This window comes from Nannospalax galili, unplaced genomic scaffold (genome assembly GCF_000622305.1).
Source record: "Nannospalax galili isolate Female #2095 unplaced genomic scaffold, S.galili_v1.0 scaffold611, whole genome shotgun sequence".
Classification (NCBI taxonomy): domain Eukaryota; kingdom Metazoa; phylum Chordata; class Mammalia; order Rodentia; family Spalacidae; genus Nannospalax; species Nannospalax galili.
This window is the reverse complement of record NW_008330486.1, coordinates 1034463-1049684: the sequence shown is the minus strand read 5'-3', so window position 1 is coordinate 1049684 and position 15222 is coordinate 1034463. Positions and strand designations below refer to the sequence as shown.

At 41.8% G+C, this 15222-nt stretch overlaps 1 protein-coding gene across 13 annotated transcripts in view; it reads left to right on the top strand.

Annotated features, from left to right (window-relative positions):
- Tcf12 (transcription factor 12) overlaps positions 1-7554 on the top strand; it is a 388060-nt gene extending 380506 nt beyond the window's left edge. For all 13 annotated transcript variants that reach the window (XM_029570687.1, XM_017801872.2, XM_029570681.1 and 10 more), the window contains 2 exons: positions 1874-2027; positions 3678-7554. In XM_029570687.1, coding sequence (XP_029426547.1) covers positions 1874-2016 — 143 coding nt within the window. In that variant the 3' untranslated portion in view covers positions 2017-2027; positions 3678-7554. The remainder of the gene's footprint in view (positions 1-1873; positions 2028-3677) is intronic.
- The last annotated feature ends 7668 nt before the right edge of the window (positions 7555-15222 follow it).

Sequence of the window (15222 nt, the reverse complement as noted above, 5' to 3'; positions counted from 1 at the left end):
GTGTGTGTGTGTGTGTGTGTGTGTGTGTGTGTGTGTGTGTGTAAAATTTCTGAAAATATTATATCTATTAGTTAATGATCCCTTTACAGCCATTAAGGCATTTTGAATCAGTTTATTAAAATATATGTGACACTTTTAACCCTACATTGTATACTCACAACAGAAACAAAAGTTATATAAGAAACAGTCATAGGCTAGACAGCTATCTATCTTAACATTCCGTTTTTTATGGTAACTGCTGTTCTTTTACACCTCAGAAATGCTACGTGTTCTAGTTTGTTTCTCCATTGCTGCGACAAAACACCGACCACTACCAACTTGAGGAGGAAAGGGTTTGTCTTATATCTCCCAGGTCACAGTTCATCAGGGAGCCCAAGGTAGGAACTCAGGGCAGGGACCTAGAGTCAGGAGCTGGAGCACAAGCCATGGAGGATCACTGCTTACTGACTTGCTCCCCTGACCCCTGCTCAGCCTGCTTTCTTATGCAAAACAGGGCCTCCTGCCCAGGGGTGGCACTACCCACAGTGGGCTGGGCCCTCCCACATCACTCAATCAAGAAGGTGCCCCATGGACATGGCCACAGGCCAATCCAGTGAAGGCAATTTCCCAATTGAGGCTCCCTCAACCCAGTTGTGTCAAGTTGACACTAAAGTTATCCAGCACACCATGTCACACATGGCATCTAGTCATCCCTGCTGTCTTCTGTCAGAAGTAATAGACATTTAAGCACTTAGTTATATACAGTCACAGAAAGAACTCAAGTCATCCTGTTCTATATATACATTAGGATCAGAAAGGAGGCAATGCAGCAGTTACCTGTCTTCCTTGAGTTGATGTGTTTCCAGTGAGGAATAGTTGAGGGCATCACTATCATTTTCCTTTTAAATTTTTTAATTTATTTTTATTTTATGTTCATGAGTATTTTGCCTCCATGTATTTAAGTGCATCTGTGCCATGTAATGCCTGCAGAGGACAGAAGAGGATGTCAGATTCCCTGGAACTAGAGTTACAGGTCATTGTTAGATGAACCAAACCCTGTCCTCAGCAAGAATAGCCAATGCTATTAACCAATGGGTCATCTCTCCAGCCCTGTCTCTTTATCATTTTCTGAGCTGGTCAAATTCAAGATGCAACACACATACCTCTCTAAGTACAAGAAAGCATCATCCTTGGTATCCATTCAGTATGCCCTGTCTTAGCAGGACTCCGAGTAGAACTTGGTTGACAAATAATGACACTTGCCAAAATGTTTAAATAAGATTACGTGTTGATTTCAATCAAGTTAAACCCTAGTGGATTAAATCATAAGCAAAAAAAAATGAAGAAGATAGTAAGTGGTCACTAAGAATTTTTAATTTGGCATCTCGTTTAATGCTGTTTTTTGTTTGTTTGTTTGTTTCTGGTTTAGCTTGGTTTGATTTTGAAACAGGATTTCCCTATAGCCCCAGCTGGCTTCGAACTTGCTTTGTAGACCAGTCCTGCCTCTATTTCCAGGTGCTGCGATTAAATAAATGCATGTGCCACCATGCCCGGCGACCAATGCAGAAATTTTATGTAAGCGTTGCATGGCTGCCTCTGTAAATGAGGGGATTTGATATGAAAATGAAATTACAGAGATCGATCATCCTCACAGAAAGGAAAACAGCAGTTTGTTGAGCTTAAGATTTAACAGGCCTTAGCCAGTTGTGGTGGTTCACACTGTACAGACAGCCCGCAAGAGGATTGCCATGAGTTGGAGGCCAGCCTGTGTTACTACAGAGTGAGTTCCAGGCCAGTCAAGGTTAGAGATCCTGGCTCACTACTGCCACCACCCTCTCCCCCAAATCCCTAATTCTGCCTTCTGACCATGGTAACAATTCTTTTCCTGCTGTAGAGAGGAACCTCAACCCGAAAGCAGCCTGCCTTAAGAGAAGAGAAGAAGAGAAAGTCTCTGCCGCATCAGCAGAGCCGCCAACCACACTGCCAGGAGCTCATCCTGGGCTTAGTGAAACTACCAACCCTATGGGTCATCTGTAAACATCAGCCAGGTACATATGGGTCTGAGAGGAAAGTGCAAGGAGAGGGCTTCATTTTAAAGTGGGTTAGAACTGTGGGGCAGATTTCTCTTATAGGCACTGACCATTGTAAATGTCACATATAATTCAGAATTCAATGATTGCCTTCCTTTCACTCATTAGAGCCATTTTCATTGTAGACCAAATTATTCAGAACTTTAGAGTGACCTGTGGCTCATGAAGGAAGTGCTGGGTCTTCTGTTCTGAGTTGGCACAATGCTCTCTCCAAGAAGAGACTGAACAGCAGCTCTCCCCTCGCAGTATTTCTCCTCCCACCCTTGCTCCACATCTTTCACAAGTACTGGAGCACATACAGAAAATAAAAACAGAGAAATAAATGTTCATGTTTTCAGATAAAAATATGGCCACTATTTCTCAGTGCAGAGGGTGAATTTGTAAATTGATAGATCTAATAGAAAAGTAATAAATAACTTTATATGAAGCTAAAGTCCTAGGTTTCTAGGCTGTGAAAAGACCACTTGATGTTCAACTGTCACACTTGATTCAGAGCCTAAAAAGACTTGAAGATTATAGTAGCAGGGCTAGAGAGGTGGCTCAGTGGTTAAGAGCACTTGCTGCTCTTCCAGAGGACCAGATTTCAACTCCTAGCACCCATGTCAAGGAGTTGAACTGCCCATAACTCTAGCTCCAGGGGATCCAATAGCTCTAGTCTCCAAGGACTCATACACACATAATGTTTTTAAATTTTAAAAATACTATATACAAGCCAGGCGTGGTGGTACATGCCTTTAATCCCAGCACTCGGGAGGCAGAGGCAGGTGGATCTCTGTGAGTTCTACATAGTGAGTTCCAGGACAGCTGGGGCTACAGGGAGACCCTGTCTTAAAAAGACCAAAAAAAAAAAAAAAAAACTATATACAGTGAATACACTTTGTTCCATATAATTTATAGGCTAGTATTTATCTCAGAATATACTTTAATCCTTGCTAATTTCATAAAAGTAATTACCAGAAAACCAAAAGGTTAACCAGCAAGAGACTGGGCAGCAGGAGAAATGCTACTAGAATGACTGGGAAATTAACTGTGGAATGACTGGCTGGTATAAACAGACAAGAATTTGCAGTGTGTGGGGTACATGCTTGTAGTTAACTATTTGTAAAGAAATGGCACTCCATCCTGCCCAGGAAGTGAATCAGCTCTGTCTAGTGTATGCACTCTGTGTACACTGCTTATGTTACTCAGTAGCCATTTTTGCTATCTATTATCATGATATTACAGCATTTGTGTTCAAGCAGTCCTTATCATAACTTTATAGTGGACCCAGAGCACAAACTTTTATAATAGGTTTTTGTAATGACTATATTATTGTTGTCCATGTTTTATTGTGCCTAACTTATAAACTTTATCCTAAGCATGTATATATAGGAAAAAAACATAGTACAAGTAAGATTTAGTGCTATCCACAGTTTCAGGCAGCCATTGAAGATCTTGGGACATAGCCCCCTCTGATGAGGAGGGACCACTAACACCTTAACAGAAAGAAGCTTGTGTGTAAGTCAGTGCAAACCTAGGTGTGAATGAAGAGCACTAACTGGGATTTGGAGGAGTAGTGTTACTTTTGATAATTGTGTTCTAACTGGTCCTGTTCTCTCCTTGCCACAGTTCCAGAGTTATCAGTAGGCTAAATAAAGGTGACCTCTCCTCAAAAAGACTTGGACAACTCAGATTATCTGAAGACATAAACCTGATAGGAGGGAGAAGAAAAAGCAAAACACTTGAAGCAAGAAACTCAAATATAATCCTATGATCAAAGTAACTGGTCAACACTTCCATCAGAAGTGAAGATGGGAAGCTCATCAGATAGAACGTCAGCCCATGAGATGTTTGCAGCGTATCATTCTGTTGCAAGCAGTGTGTCGCTTCTGCACAATCAGAGACTGTCTCGATCTCTCCACTCACCGTGGAAGTTGCCTTGTGCCTAAACGAAATGACAAATGCATTGTAACTACAAATTTTATTTATTGTTATGGAACTGTAAGGTCTACATATAAAGGGAAAAAGTTATTGTGGAAAGCTGATCTGTCCTCAGCTGATGCGAGCATTGTTAAAGCTGTTCACATGCAGAGAACAAAGCAGTGACAACCATTGGCCCTTAGCATTCCCGGCATACCTGTTAGTGTCTTAAAAAGGAAGGGAAAAGTCTTCTGTCGCCCTCTCCTACCGTTTGCCATATGAATAGTGTTTTCCATGAAATAGGAAAATATTACTTGGTAGAGCATCTCTCTCTCATCTTTCTGTTCATTTTTATTTTCTCTTTGTGGGTGTTATATTTGATCTCTGAGTCTGCATAGTTTATGGTCACAGTCCAGAACCCTCCACACAGCCCTGTGTGCTTTTTCGATGTCCCTGCACTGGTAAGCAGACACCATCTGTGACCATAGCCTAGTGAAGATTTTGAAAGGGGAAATTTTGTCCCCGAGATTTTTCCCCCAAATAAACATTGCTTTATTCCTAATAATAACTAAGACTTTTCAGGCTTCTAGGTTTCATAGTAAAGCTTGTAATAGCAAGAAGTATAACTTTCAAGAGGAGTCTACTTTTTAGAAATTGCTTCGTTTTGCAAGCAGTAAGTACTACATAATATAGTACTTGTAAAGTGTTAGCTGTAAGTAAGCACAAAATGCATTCAAAATACAAAGATGATTTTTTTCAGGCTGTGATTGTGGTGGTGAACGTAACAAAATCCAGTAGTCATTGGGCAGGTAGTGTGAAAATGAACATACCACTCTGAAGCTAATTACCTATGGAATCCAAGAGCAATGGTCATGTATTTCCTTATCCTAGCCTTCATTTCTCTGTTGTTTGGGTGGCTGGTCAGTGGGGAGGAATTCTCAGTGGGTGGTTTAATCAACTGCAGACCACCTGCCCCTATCCCAAGAAGAGCCAGATTAGCACTGAACCTGTGTTTGTCAGTCCATCATTAAGGCACCCTCTGTCTCTAATCTTTAGGAGGTGGGGTTTTTTTTTGGGAGGGGGGTTGTTTCTAAGGATACAGTAGTCACTTTGAACTTCCATGAAATCTGTCTTCCACTACCACAACCCTGGGAGAGAAAACATGCTGAACAAGGTTGTCTTGGCTCAGTAAATTCCTGAGAGCCATTATCAATGGCAGTCAGCACACAGAAGAAAGAATCCAAATCATTCTATAACAAAGATTCTGGCTCATTTGAAAGAACAAAAAAACATTAAGACAGAAGAAAGAATCCAAATCATTCTATAACAAAGATTCTGGCTCATTTGAAAGAACAAAAAAACATTAAGACAGCACTTCAGATCCTCTAATCAAGACTATTCTGACAAGTCAGTCATTGGTGAACTTAGTAGACTTTTGGGTTACCTTAATTTGCATATGTTCTCCAGTTCCATCAGACCCCTATCTGTGGCCTTGTTCTTCATTTCAGTGTTAATCAGCTAGAACAGAAGTTGTTGCTTATGATGTGTGAGTGCACAGAGCCACTGCCTGGCCTTTCTTCTCCAGAGCTTGTTGTCTTTTTCGCTATATTAGACTTTGCAGTAAGCCCAGAAGCTTTCCTTCATAAAATAGAAAGAAAAAAACATTTGGCTTATTTTTCACTGTAGCTAGTCTTTTATACAATAATCTTGTAAGAAAATTTCTTGAATTCTAAATATTACTCTTTCTAGATTTTTGAAATCAAAAATTTTCAGTAAAAAGTTTCTTACTTTATTTTATTATATTAGGTAGTAAAAGAAAATGTAGGGTTATCTACCATAACCTGTTCATTAATATCAGAAATTTACAATAGCATTTTAAGACCATAGTAGGATCCTAGCATACCATGTAGTACCTATGGAGTATTGTAAGAGCTAATTGTTGGAGAGGAGCTGCTTTTCATCTTGTTCTCCAGTTTCATTGTTGGTTTATTGCAGTTTGTATCCTGTGTCAAATTCAAGGTATTATTGATAAACCGTTTCAACCAGCAGCAAGAAGTTCAAAATTTTTTCTGTCACTGTAACAGAAAACACAATATGTATATAACATTTATGTAGCAATAAATGTGCCATCTTTTTTTTAACATAGTAAACTAGTGAGTTTTTTACACTCCTTTTTCCCATATAATAATGTATTTTGTTTTCTTTTCTCTATCTCCTTCCTCCTAGAAAGGCTGGAACTGCTTTTCCTGCCGGTGTTAACTGCGCCTCACAGGTGACCCTGCAGGACAGATGGGACTGGGAGAGCCAGGGTGACCATGCAGCCTGCACGGTCTCTTCTTAACCTCTCTCCTGGTAGTGACCCTTGTTAGCCTTTTTCTGGAGTTCAACAAACAGCAGTCAGTAGTGAAGAAAATCTACTCTTGCAGATCTAGAGAAAAATGAAGAAAATGAAAAAGAATTCAGATGAGGGTTTTTAAAGTTAACATCTCTTAAAGCATCTCTTCTCACATACACGAACGAAACAAAACAAAAACCTGTGGTAATTAGGGGATGGCATTTACTGTTTTCAGATTAAAAGCTCCTGCATCCATTTTTACCACCTCATGCCTATAGACATGGACACACACACACACATGCATGCACAGTGGCTTCATGAGGACTTCATGCAAAGCCAGAGATGGAGACCATGCCCAAGGTCCTTTGCATGCAGAGCCCAGGCTGAGTCCTCTTGGGATCCTGACAGATCACTTCTGGTGGATCTCGAGATAGCTCATGTTGGGCCCAGTGTATCATTTTGCTTCTTGTGGAATTTGATAAAAATAAACTTGTTTGATTTTATATAAAATGGTAAACTAAAAGCTCTATGGACAAGAAGAAAATGCATGATGTTCAAAGTGAAATGAGTTGGGTGGGCATGGTGGTCCATGCCTTTAATCCCAGCACTCGGGAGGCAGAAGCAGGCGGATCTCTGTGAGTTCAAGGCCAGCCTGGTCTACATAGGGAGTTTCAGAACAACTGGGGCTACAGGGAGACCCTGTCTCAAAAAGACAAAAAAAATGTGAAATGAAATCTAGAGATATTAGTCCACTAATCTGAGTCAACTACCTCATTAACAAGTTTGTAAAAATAGGCCCAGAACAATCATGTGCCTAAGAGCACTTAGAACACATCAAGACGTTGAAGACTTTTCCTACAAAGCCTCCCTGTCTTTACTTCTTCCTCTACAGACTTCTAAGGTAATTCCATTCAGTGGTTTCATTTTCTCTGTTTCTACTCATTTCTACTTTGTGTATTTTTTTCTTCCTTGGAAACTTTGTTCTTTTAGATAGATATCATCACATGGGGTATGTGTGTGCGTGTGCGTGCGTATCTGAAGTTAAAGAGTGTTAGTTTTGGCATCAGGCCGTTGATTGAAATCCAAGCTCAACACCTAATTAACTCCATTTCCTTATTTGGATAGTGGAGATGTGTGTAAGAATTGTGTAAGTATTGGATGAGACAATGTGTGGAAGCTCTTACCTTGGTTACTGTCACATAAGTACTCAATACATTATAACTATTTTTAAATAAATAGTATTCGAACCAGTTCCTGGGATGATTCCTCTTTGGCCATGCTGTGGGTGGTGAATGGTCAACCGCAGAAGACAGCAGCCCATCTGTAGGCATCCACATTCTTCTGCAGTCCAATGAAATGTGGAGTTTCTTTCCAGTTCCATTGTTGGTTTATTGTAGATTTTCGTAAGCCTTCACATTCCAGAAGAGTGAGCCAGTAGGCTTTGCTCAGTCACACTGTGGGTGGGTAGTACTCTCAGTCTGGGTTCTTAGGAAGCAGATGCCAAGAGGGAATTGGAGTAAAAAAAAGGATTTATTGGAAGGAGCACCTGTGGAGACCAAAAAGGAGAGGAATCATGAGTAGGCAGGGATGGCCTTAAGACCATGGTACAGATCTGACATCTGAGAAGAAAGGGGAAGGGGGAGTGGCTGGTAGGGGGACTCACAAACTGCTGTTCAGCCCAAGAAAGGCATGGGCAACCTAGCAGGGGTTACAGTGCAGAGACTGACCTGTTGTGGAGCCTTCTGCTTGGCAGGAACAGCAGCATCTTCTGTGGCCAGACCTTGGCTGGGAGTTAGCCACAGAGACCATGGGAGGCCCCTCTTTGAACATTACCACAAAGGTGCTGTAGCAGCAACACAGCTAACTGCAGTTCCCCAAAGGGGAACCCTGAACCAAGGCATGAGGTGAACCTCCCTGGGTTCCAACAACTATACAACTAGCAAAAAAGAACCAACAGTCTTCTGAAGTCACTGGCAAGGAAGTGGGCCTTATGGGGCTCCAAAATAAGCAGTGCTTTTCCATTTGGCTTTCCAAAGCCTGTGGGTCTACACGTCGAGAGGATTGAAACCTTCCCCTCCACAGGCCCTCAAGTGGGTGAGTAAAATCTAGGCACTAGCCCCTGTGGGTACTGTCTTCAGTGTTCTGGTGTCCCTCACAGGATTTGGTGGTCCTCCCTGCCTGGTAGGGAGTGGACTGTCCACATCTTTGTGGATGCCTGTGCAAAGCCTGTGATGTCTTTGTGTTTGTTTCCCTGTGAGAACCTTCAATCCTGGGGCTCTGCTGTAGTCCAGTGCATGATCATGGGAATGTCCGTTATATTCTAGAGCGTCTTCATAGGGGTTCAGTCCCTAGCAGCACCACGGAAAACAGATGTGATGGTGCAGGCCTGTAGTCCCAGCTCTTGGGAGGTAGAGACAGGAGGATCAGAAGTTCAAGATCATCAGCTACATAGTGAGTTTGAGGCCAGCCTGGGGTATGGGAGGCCCTGTCTCAAAAAATAAGAGCCGGGTATGGTGGCTCACACCCTTGATCCCAGCACGTGGGAGGCAGAGGCAGGCAGATCTCTCTGAGTTCAAGGCCAGCCTGGTCTACATAGTTCCAGGCCAGCTGGGGCTACAGGGAGACCCTGTCTCAAAAAGACACCCCCCCCCAAAAAAAATAATAAAAGTTGCAGAATACAAAATCAACCTAGAAAAATCAGTCGCAGTTCAGTCTACTAACAATTACCAAGAAAATCCTGGAAGCTATGTATGGTGTCATAGGCCATTAATCCCAGCACTTGGAAGGCAGAGGCAGGTAGATCTGTGTGAGCTTGAGGCCAGCCTGGGCTAAATAGTGAGCCTCTATGAAGGATAGAGGGACTACTCAAAATAGCTACAGAATAAATAAACAAAATATTGACCAGAGGGAAAAGGCCTATACACTGAAAACTACAAAACATTGATAAAGAAATTAAACATAATAAGTGGGAAAATGCCATATGTTCAATGTTTGGAAGAACTAATATTAAAATGTTAATACCTGGAGCTGGAGAGATGGCTTAGCAGTTAAAGAGTACTTACTGTCACATGGCGGCTAACAACTGTAGGTAACTACAGTTCTAAGAGACACTCTTCTGGCCTCCATGGGCATTGCATGCATGTGGCACATTTATATACATGCAAGCAAGTCACTTATAAAGATTTAAAATTTTCATACCATTCAAAGCAAGAACAGAATGAATGGCAGTCATCACCAAAGTTCCAAAGACATTTCACAGAAATAGAAAAGGAAAAAGAGAATCTTAAAAATTATACTGAATAAGCTGGGTGTGGTGACACACACCTTTTGTCCCAGCACTTGGGAGTCAGAGGCAGGTGGATCTCAGTGAGTTCAAGGCCACCCTGATCTACAAAGTGAGTTTTAGGCCAGCTGGGGCTACAGGGAGACCCTGTCTCAAAAAGAAAAAGGAAAAAAAAATGCTGAACCACCTGGTGTGGTGGCGCACGTTTTTAATCCCAGCACTTGGGAGGCAGAGGCAGGTGGATCTCAGGCCAAAGAGGTGTGTGCATTCAGCACGTCAATGCACTTACTGCCATGACTGATCTGAATTCAAACCCCAGGACCCACATGGTAGAAGGATAGAACCAATTCCCACAAATTGTCCTCTGGCTTCCACACATGCCTTGACACATGTACACACACACACACACACACACACACACACACACAAAATAATAAAATGAAATGCCTAATATGATTTTAAACAACAGGTATTACCTAAAACTGTTTCTATACTTTATAACTTTTTTGAGACAAGATCTCCCTGTAGCCCTAGCTGACCTGGAACTCGCTATGTTAGCCAGGCTGGCTTCAATCTCACAGAGATTTCCACCTGCTTCTGCCTCCTGAGTACTGGGATCAAAGATGTGCACCACTACATCCACCCTATAACTTTTTTTGTTGTTTTTTGACAGGGTCTAGCTAGTCCCAGCCCACCTGGAACTCACTATGAAAACCTGGGCAACCTGAATCTCACAGAGATCCACCTGCCTCTGCCTCCCAAGGGCTGGTATTAAAGCTCTGTGCCACCACACCCAGTGTCCTATAACATTTTTTTAAATCTTATAGAACCACAAAAGACCCCAAATAACCATCTTGAGCAGAGAATCAAGCTGGAAGCAGCATAGACCCTAACTCAAAATATACCACAAAGCTACAGTAATGAAAACTGCATGACACTGGCATAAAGGCAAACACACAGACCCTGTCTAAAAAATTATTACAAAAATATCAGCCAGGTATGGTAGTGTGTGCCTCTAATCCTGTTGCTTGGGAGGCTAGGACAGGAGGAAACTTAGTGAGACATTCATTTAAAACAAAAGCTCAGCAGTAGAATTTAAACTTAGTATGTGCAAGGCTAGGACCAAAAATTGTTTTAAAAATAGAACTACCATAATATACAATCCCACTCCTGGAAATGCATCTAAAGAATATGATATCAGTGTGTAGAGGAGACATTTGCATACCTGTGTTCACCACAGCTCACATAGAGTCAACCTAGATGTACAACAGCGGATGAATAACAGTGTGCCATATGTGCTCCATGGAACACTCAGCCTTAACAAAAGACAGAGCTTTCATCATTTGTGATATGAATGAACCAAAAACTTGACATCTGTCACATGTAAAGTCAAAAGAGCCAAACTTAGAAGCAAAGGGTAGAGTTGTGGTATGAAGACCACCAGGGCTGGGGAGGGAGAGATGCTGGTCAGATCATCCAAAATGTCAGATGAAGTACAAGAGATTGATTGATACACAACATACTGAACAGTATGTGAACATATTGTTCTTTTTCACTGATTAATTTTTGGTCAACATACAAATAAATGGGTTTCAGGGGCTGGCAGAATGGCTCAGTAGGTAAGTGCTTGTCTGATGACATGAATTCGATCCCTGAAACCCACAAAGTGGAAAGAGACTGACTCCTGCAAGTTGTCATTTTGCCTCCACATGTGTGCTGTAATTTTTTTAATTTAAGTTAGTTCATTGTGGCATTTTCATACATATACTTGATTCTATTTTCTGACTCACCCCCGCTACTACTTTCATGACCTATACACACCTCGACTCAACATACGAAAAAATCTGACAGCTGTGTTTCTGAGTCTGGCTTATTTTGATTAGCATGACCACCTCCATCTATTTTTTTCTGCAGCTGTCATAATCTTTTTTTATTATTTATTTAATAACCACATAATTAGAAGAAGCATTTCATTACAACAGCATTGACATATTCAGTAACAATTTCCAGAGCTAGGATGCAGCTCTCAAAATTGGCTGTAACTTTTTAGGTTTACAGTTGAATTAATACAGTTATACAATATTGTACTCAGTATATACCCTATAAGACATAAAATTGAGGTTTTAACCTTTAAAAAAGATCTCTATTTAATTATTAAAATACAGTTTCATACAGAAAAATTCATTTTTTTAAAGTTACTTATTTAATAACCATGTAATTAGAAGAAGCATTTCATTACAACAGCATTGACATATTCAGTAACAATTTCCAGAGCTAGGATGCAGCTCTCAAAATTGGCTGTAACTTTTTAGGTTTACAGTTGAATTAATACAGTTATACAATATTGTACTCAGTATATACCCTATAAGACATAAAATTGAGGTTTTAACCTTTAAAAAAGATCTCTATTTAATTATTAAAATACAGTTTCATACAGAAAAATTCATTTTTAATACAATAGACACTACAATGCACATGTGTTTCTAATCTCTATATATCCGACCACCACTAGTCACAGTCAGTCACCCTCTGAGCTCCTTGGCATCTGAGCATGGATATAAAGTCATCGGGTAGATTTCAATGGTAATGCCTTTCACTTCTGCTAATTAACATGAGGTAAATTTTTATGCTTCCTCCTTAAATATAACTCATTTTTTAAATTTGTTTATTTTTGTGTGTGTATATCACACAGAATATCCCACCTTATTCATCTATACACCCAGTTCCCAGATGGCACCCTCCCATATCCTCCCTCCCCCCACCAGAGCCCTTATACTCTGATATCCCTGCTACTGTCTGCTGTGTTGTCAGCACCCCAGCCATTCCCCACTAATTGCCCTTCTGGTAAATCTAGTCAGCCTATCTAGAGGTCTTTGTTTTAGGAGGGTCAGCTAGTCTTCATCTAGCAGCAATCAGTTGTCAACATTCCTTCAGATAAAATTGTGGTCTGCTGTTTATTTTCCCTGTTCTATGCTGGGTTATTGTCTGCCTGAGTTTGCATGTGCTGGGTTACTATCTGGGAATCCCTTTGGCCACCCTGACCGTCAACTCAAAAGAAGGTATCGCTTGTCTGGCATTGTTGCTTGTTATGTAGCCTTTAGCTATACATATGGACTCTTATGAAATTATGTTGGCCCATTTAATCTTTGGTTATACTTTCCTTTTGGGTGTTTAAGGCCATACAGTTGGTCCAGATAAACATAATCTGTTTTATAGCTGAATAAAATTCCACTGTGTATATACCACATTTTCTTTATCCATTCAGATATTTTGGTGGTGTTACTGTTCAGTTTGACATTGGGTCTCATGTAGCTTAGGCTGGCCTAGAACTTGCTATGTTGCTGAGGCTAGCCTTGAACTGCTCCTTCTGTTTCAACTCTCAACGCTGAGATTACAGGCCTGCACCCTTGCTCATGACTTTCCATTCATCTGTTGATGGACATCTAAGCAGTTCTTGGCTATTGTGAACAGCACAGCAGTAAACAAATAAGCAAATATCTCTGTGGTACAGCACATTATATTCTTTGTTTCCATGTTTGTTTGTTTTTGAGACAAAGTCTCCCCTTAGCCCTAACTGGCCTGGAACTTGCTATGTAAACTAGACTGGCCTCATCTCACAAACATCCTCCTTCCTCTGCCTCCTGAGTGCTGGAATTAAACGTTTGACCACCATGCTCAGTTTATTCTTGAAAAGTCACTAAGATAATTAATTTTTAGGTATTCCCCCTACCAAAAAAAAGTGGTGATACACATGCTAATTAGCTCAGCTGAGCCATTCTATAATGTTGTACATATTTCAAAGCATTGTTATATGCAATAATTACATACATTTTTTACTTTTCAATTAAAATGGTTTTTTAAGTGCAGGCTGGAGAGATGGCTCAATGGTTAAGAGCACTGACTGCTCTTGCAGAGGACCTGGGTTCAATTCCCAGCACTCAAATGGTGGCTAACAACTATCTATAACTCCATTCCAGGAGAACCAACACCCTCTTCTGACCTCCTTGGACATTGCACGATTTGAGTGCACTTACACACATGCAGGCAATACACTCATACACATAAAATAAAAATAGTAAAATACTTTTAAATGTTTAAGTGCATTTGGGGGGAGTTATTTTGAGACAGGGTCTTCCTGTAGCCCAAAGCCACCCTGGGACCTGCTATGTAGACCAGGCTAACCTGGATCTCACAGAGATTCACCTTCCTCTGCCTTCCCAGTGCTGGGATTAAAGGTGTGTGCCACCACACCCAGCAGTGTACTCCTTCATGTACCTCTGAAACATTTGCACACATCAGCTACTAACAGGACACAGATGAAGCCTTGATAAATGTCAAAAAATCAAATGATGTGGGGGTGGAGCCATGGCTCTGGTTGAGACAACTTGCTGCTCTTTCAGGGGACCTGCCAGAGTTTGATTCCCAGCACCCACATTGGACACCTCACAACTTCCTGAACTTCTAGCTCCAGGGGATCTGATGGCCTTTTCTAGCCACTGTCGGCATGCCCTAATGTGCATACACTCATTCAAACATATACATAAATACATTCCTGGCTTAAATGCATTTTTAAGGTGATACAGGATCCAGTTTCCAAAGGTCTTAAGACCAATCTGGCTTCCTGAACTCGAGAACCTTTTCTTTATCACTTGTTTTTAGAGACACCTTTGTGTCTCTCAAGATTTAACTTGAAGACCCCCCAGTGACAGTAGGAACCTTCTGGAAGCTTTAACCACACCATCATTCTCTTACTGTCAACGTGAGGTTCCTCCTTCCCTGTTCTCTGGAGCCCTCAGGTTTTGTGCCTTCTCCCATCTCGCTGGCCTTCTGCAGCCAGTCCCCTGTAATTGATAGTCATTGTTGGGCTAAGGAGGCAGCCCTATGCTCTAGGCTCTGACAGGGCTCTGGCCATGAGGCAGAATCAACTTGTCCTGAAACAACCTTGCCAATTTGTGGTAATGGTTTTTCTGTCTTCCTCATATTCCCAGAAATCACCCTATCAGGTGTCCAGAGATCTCCAGGGCCCTGGGCTTCAGATAGCTCTACCTTGGTGGGGGGGGGGGGTCCCACCACACGCAGAGAAGCCTTCAAGAGCAGGCTCCCCAGAAGATAACTTTCTACCTCCCAGCCCAGTTCTCCCAATTCCTCGAGTCAGGAGCCCTGCCCCTCTGGCCTCCATCCAAGCCTCTGGGCCATCCTCATTAAAGCCAGTGCTGAAAGGAGGGAGTGCTTTCAGAATCCTGCAGCAGTTATTGATCAACACTGATAGCGCCAGCAGCTTGATCCACCCCAACCTGAGGAGATTAACTTGATTCCCAAGCATAATTCCTAATTAGGCACAGGAAGAAAGAAAGGAGAAGCACAAAGGAACTATTCTTCCCTCAAGGACTGCCGACCTTCTGTCCAGGGTAGAGAAGGAGGAGCAGGAAATTGGACTCAGCATCCAGTAAACATGTCCTGGCACCTGAATGCTTCCCACCAGGTCCAAACCTGTGCGTTTCATGAGGACATGTGTATTTCTCTTGTTTGCTTCACTCCTGGCCACCTGATGCACAGGAAGGCCAAATCGAGCACCAGGCTTTGAAGTGCCTGCTCTAGGCTAGCTTGGCCACCAGGGCTGGGGATGCCTGCTGAGA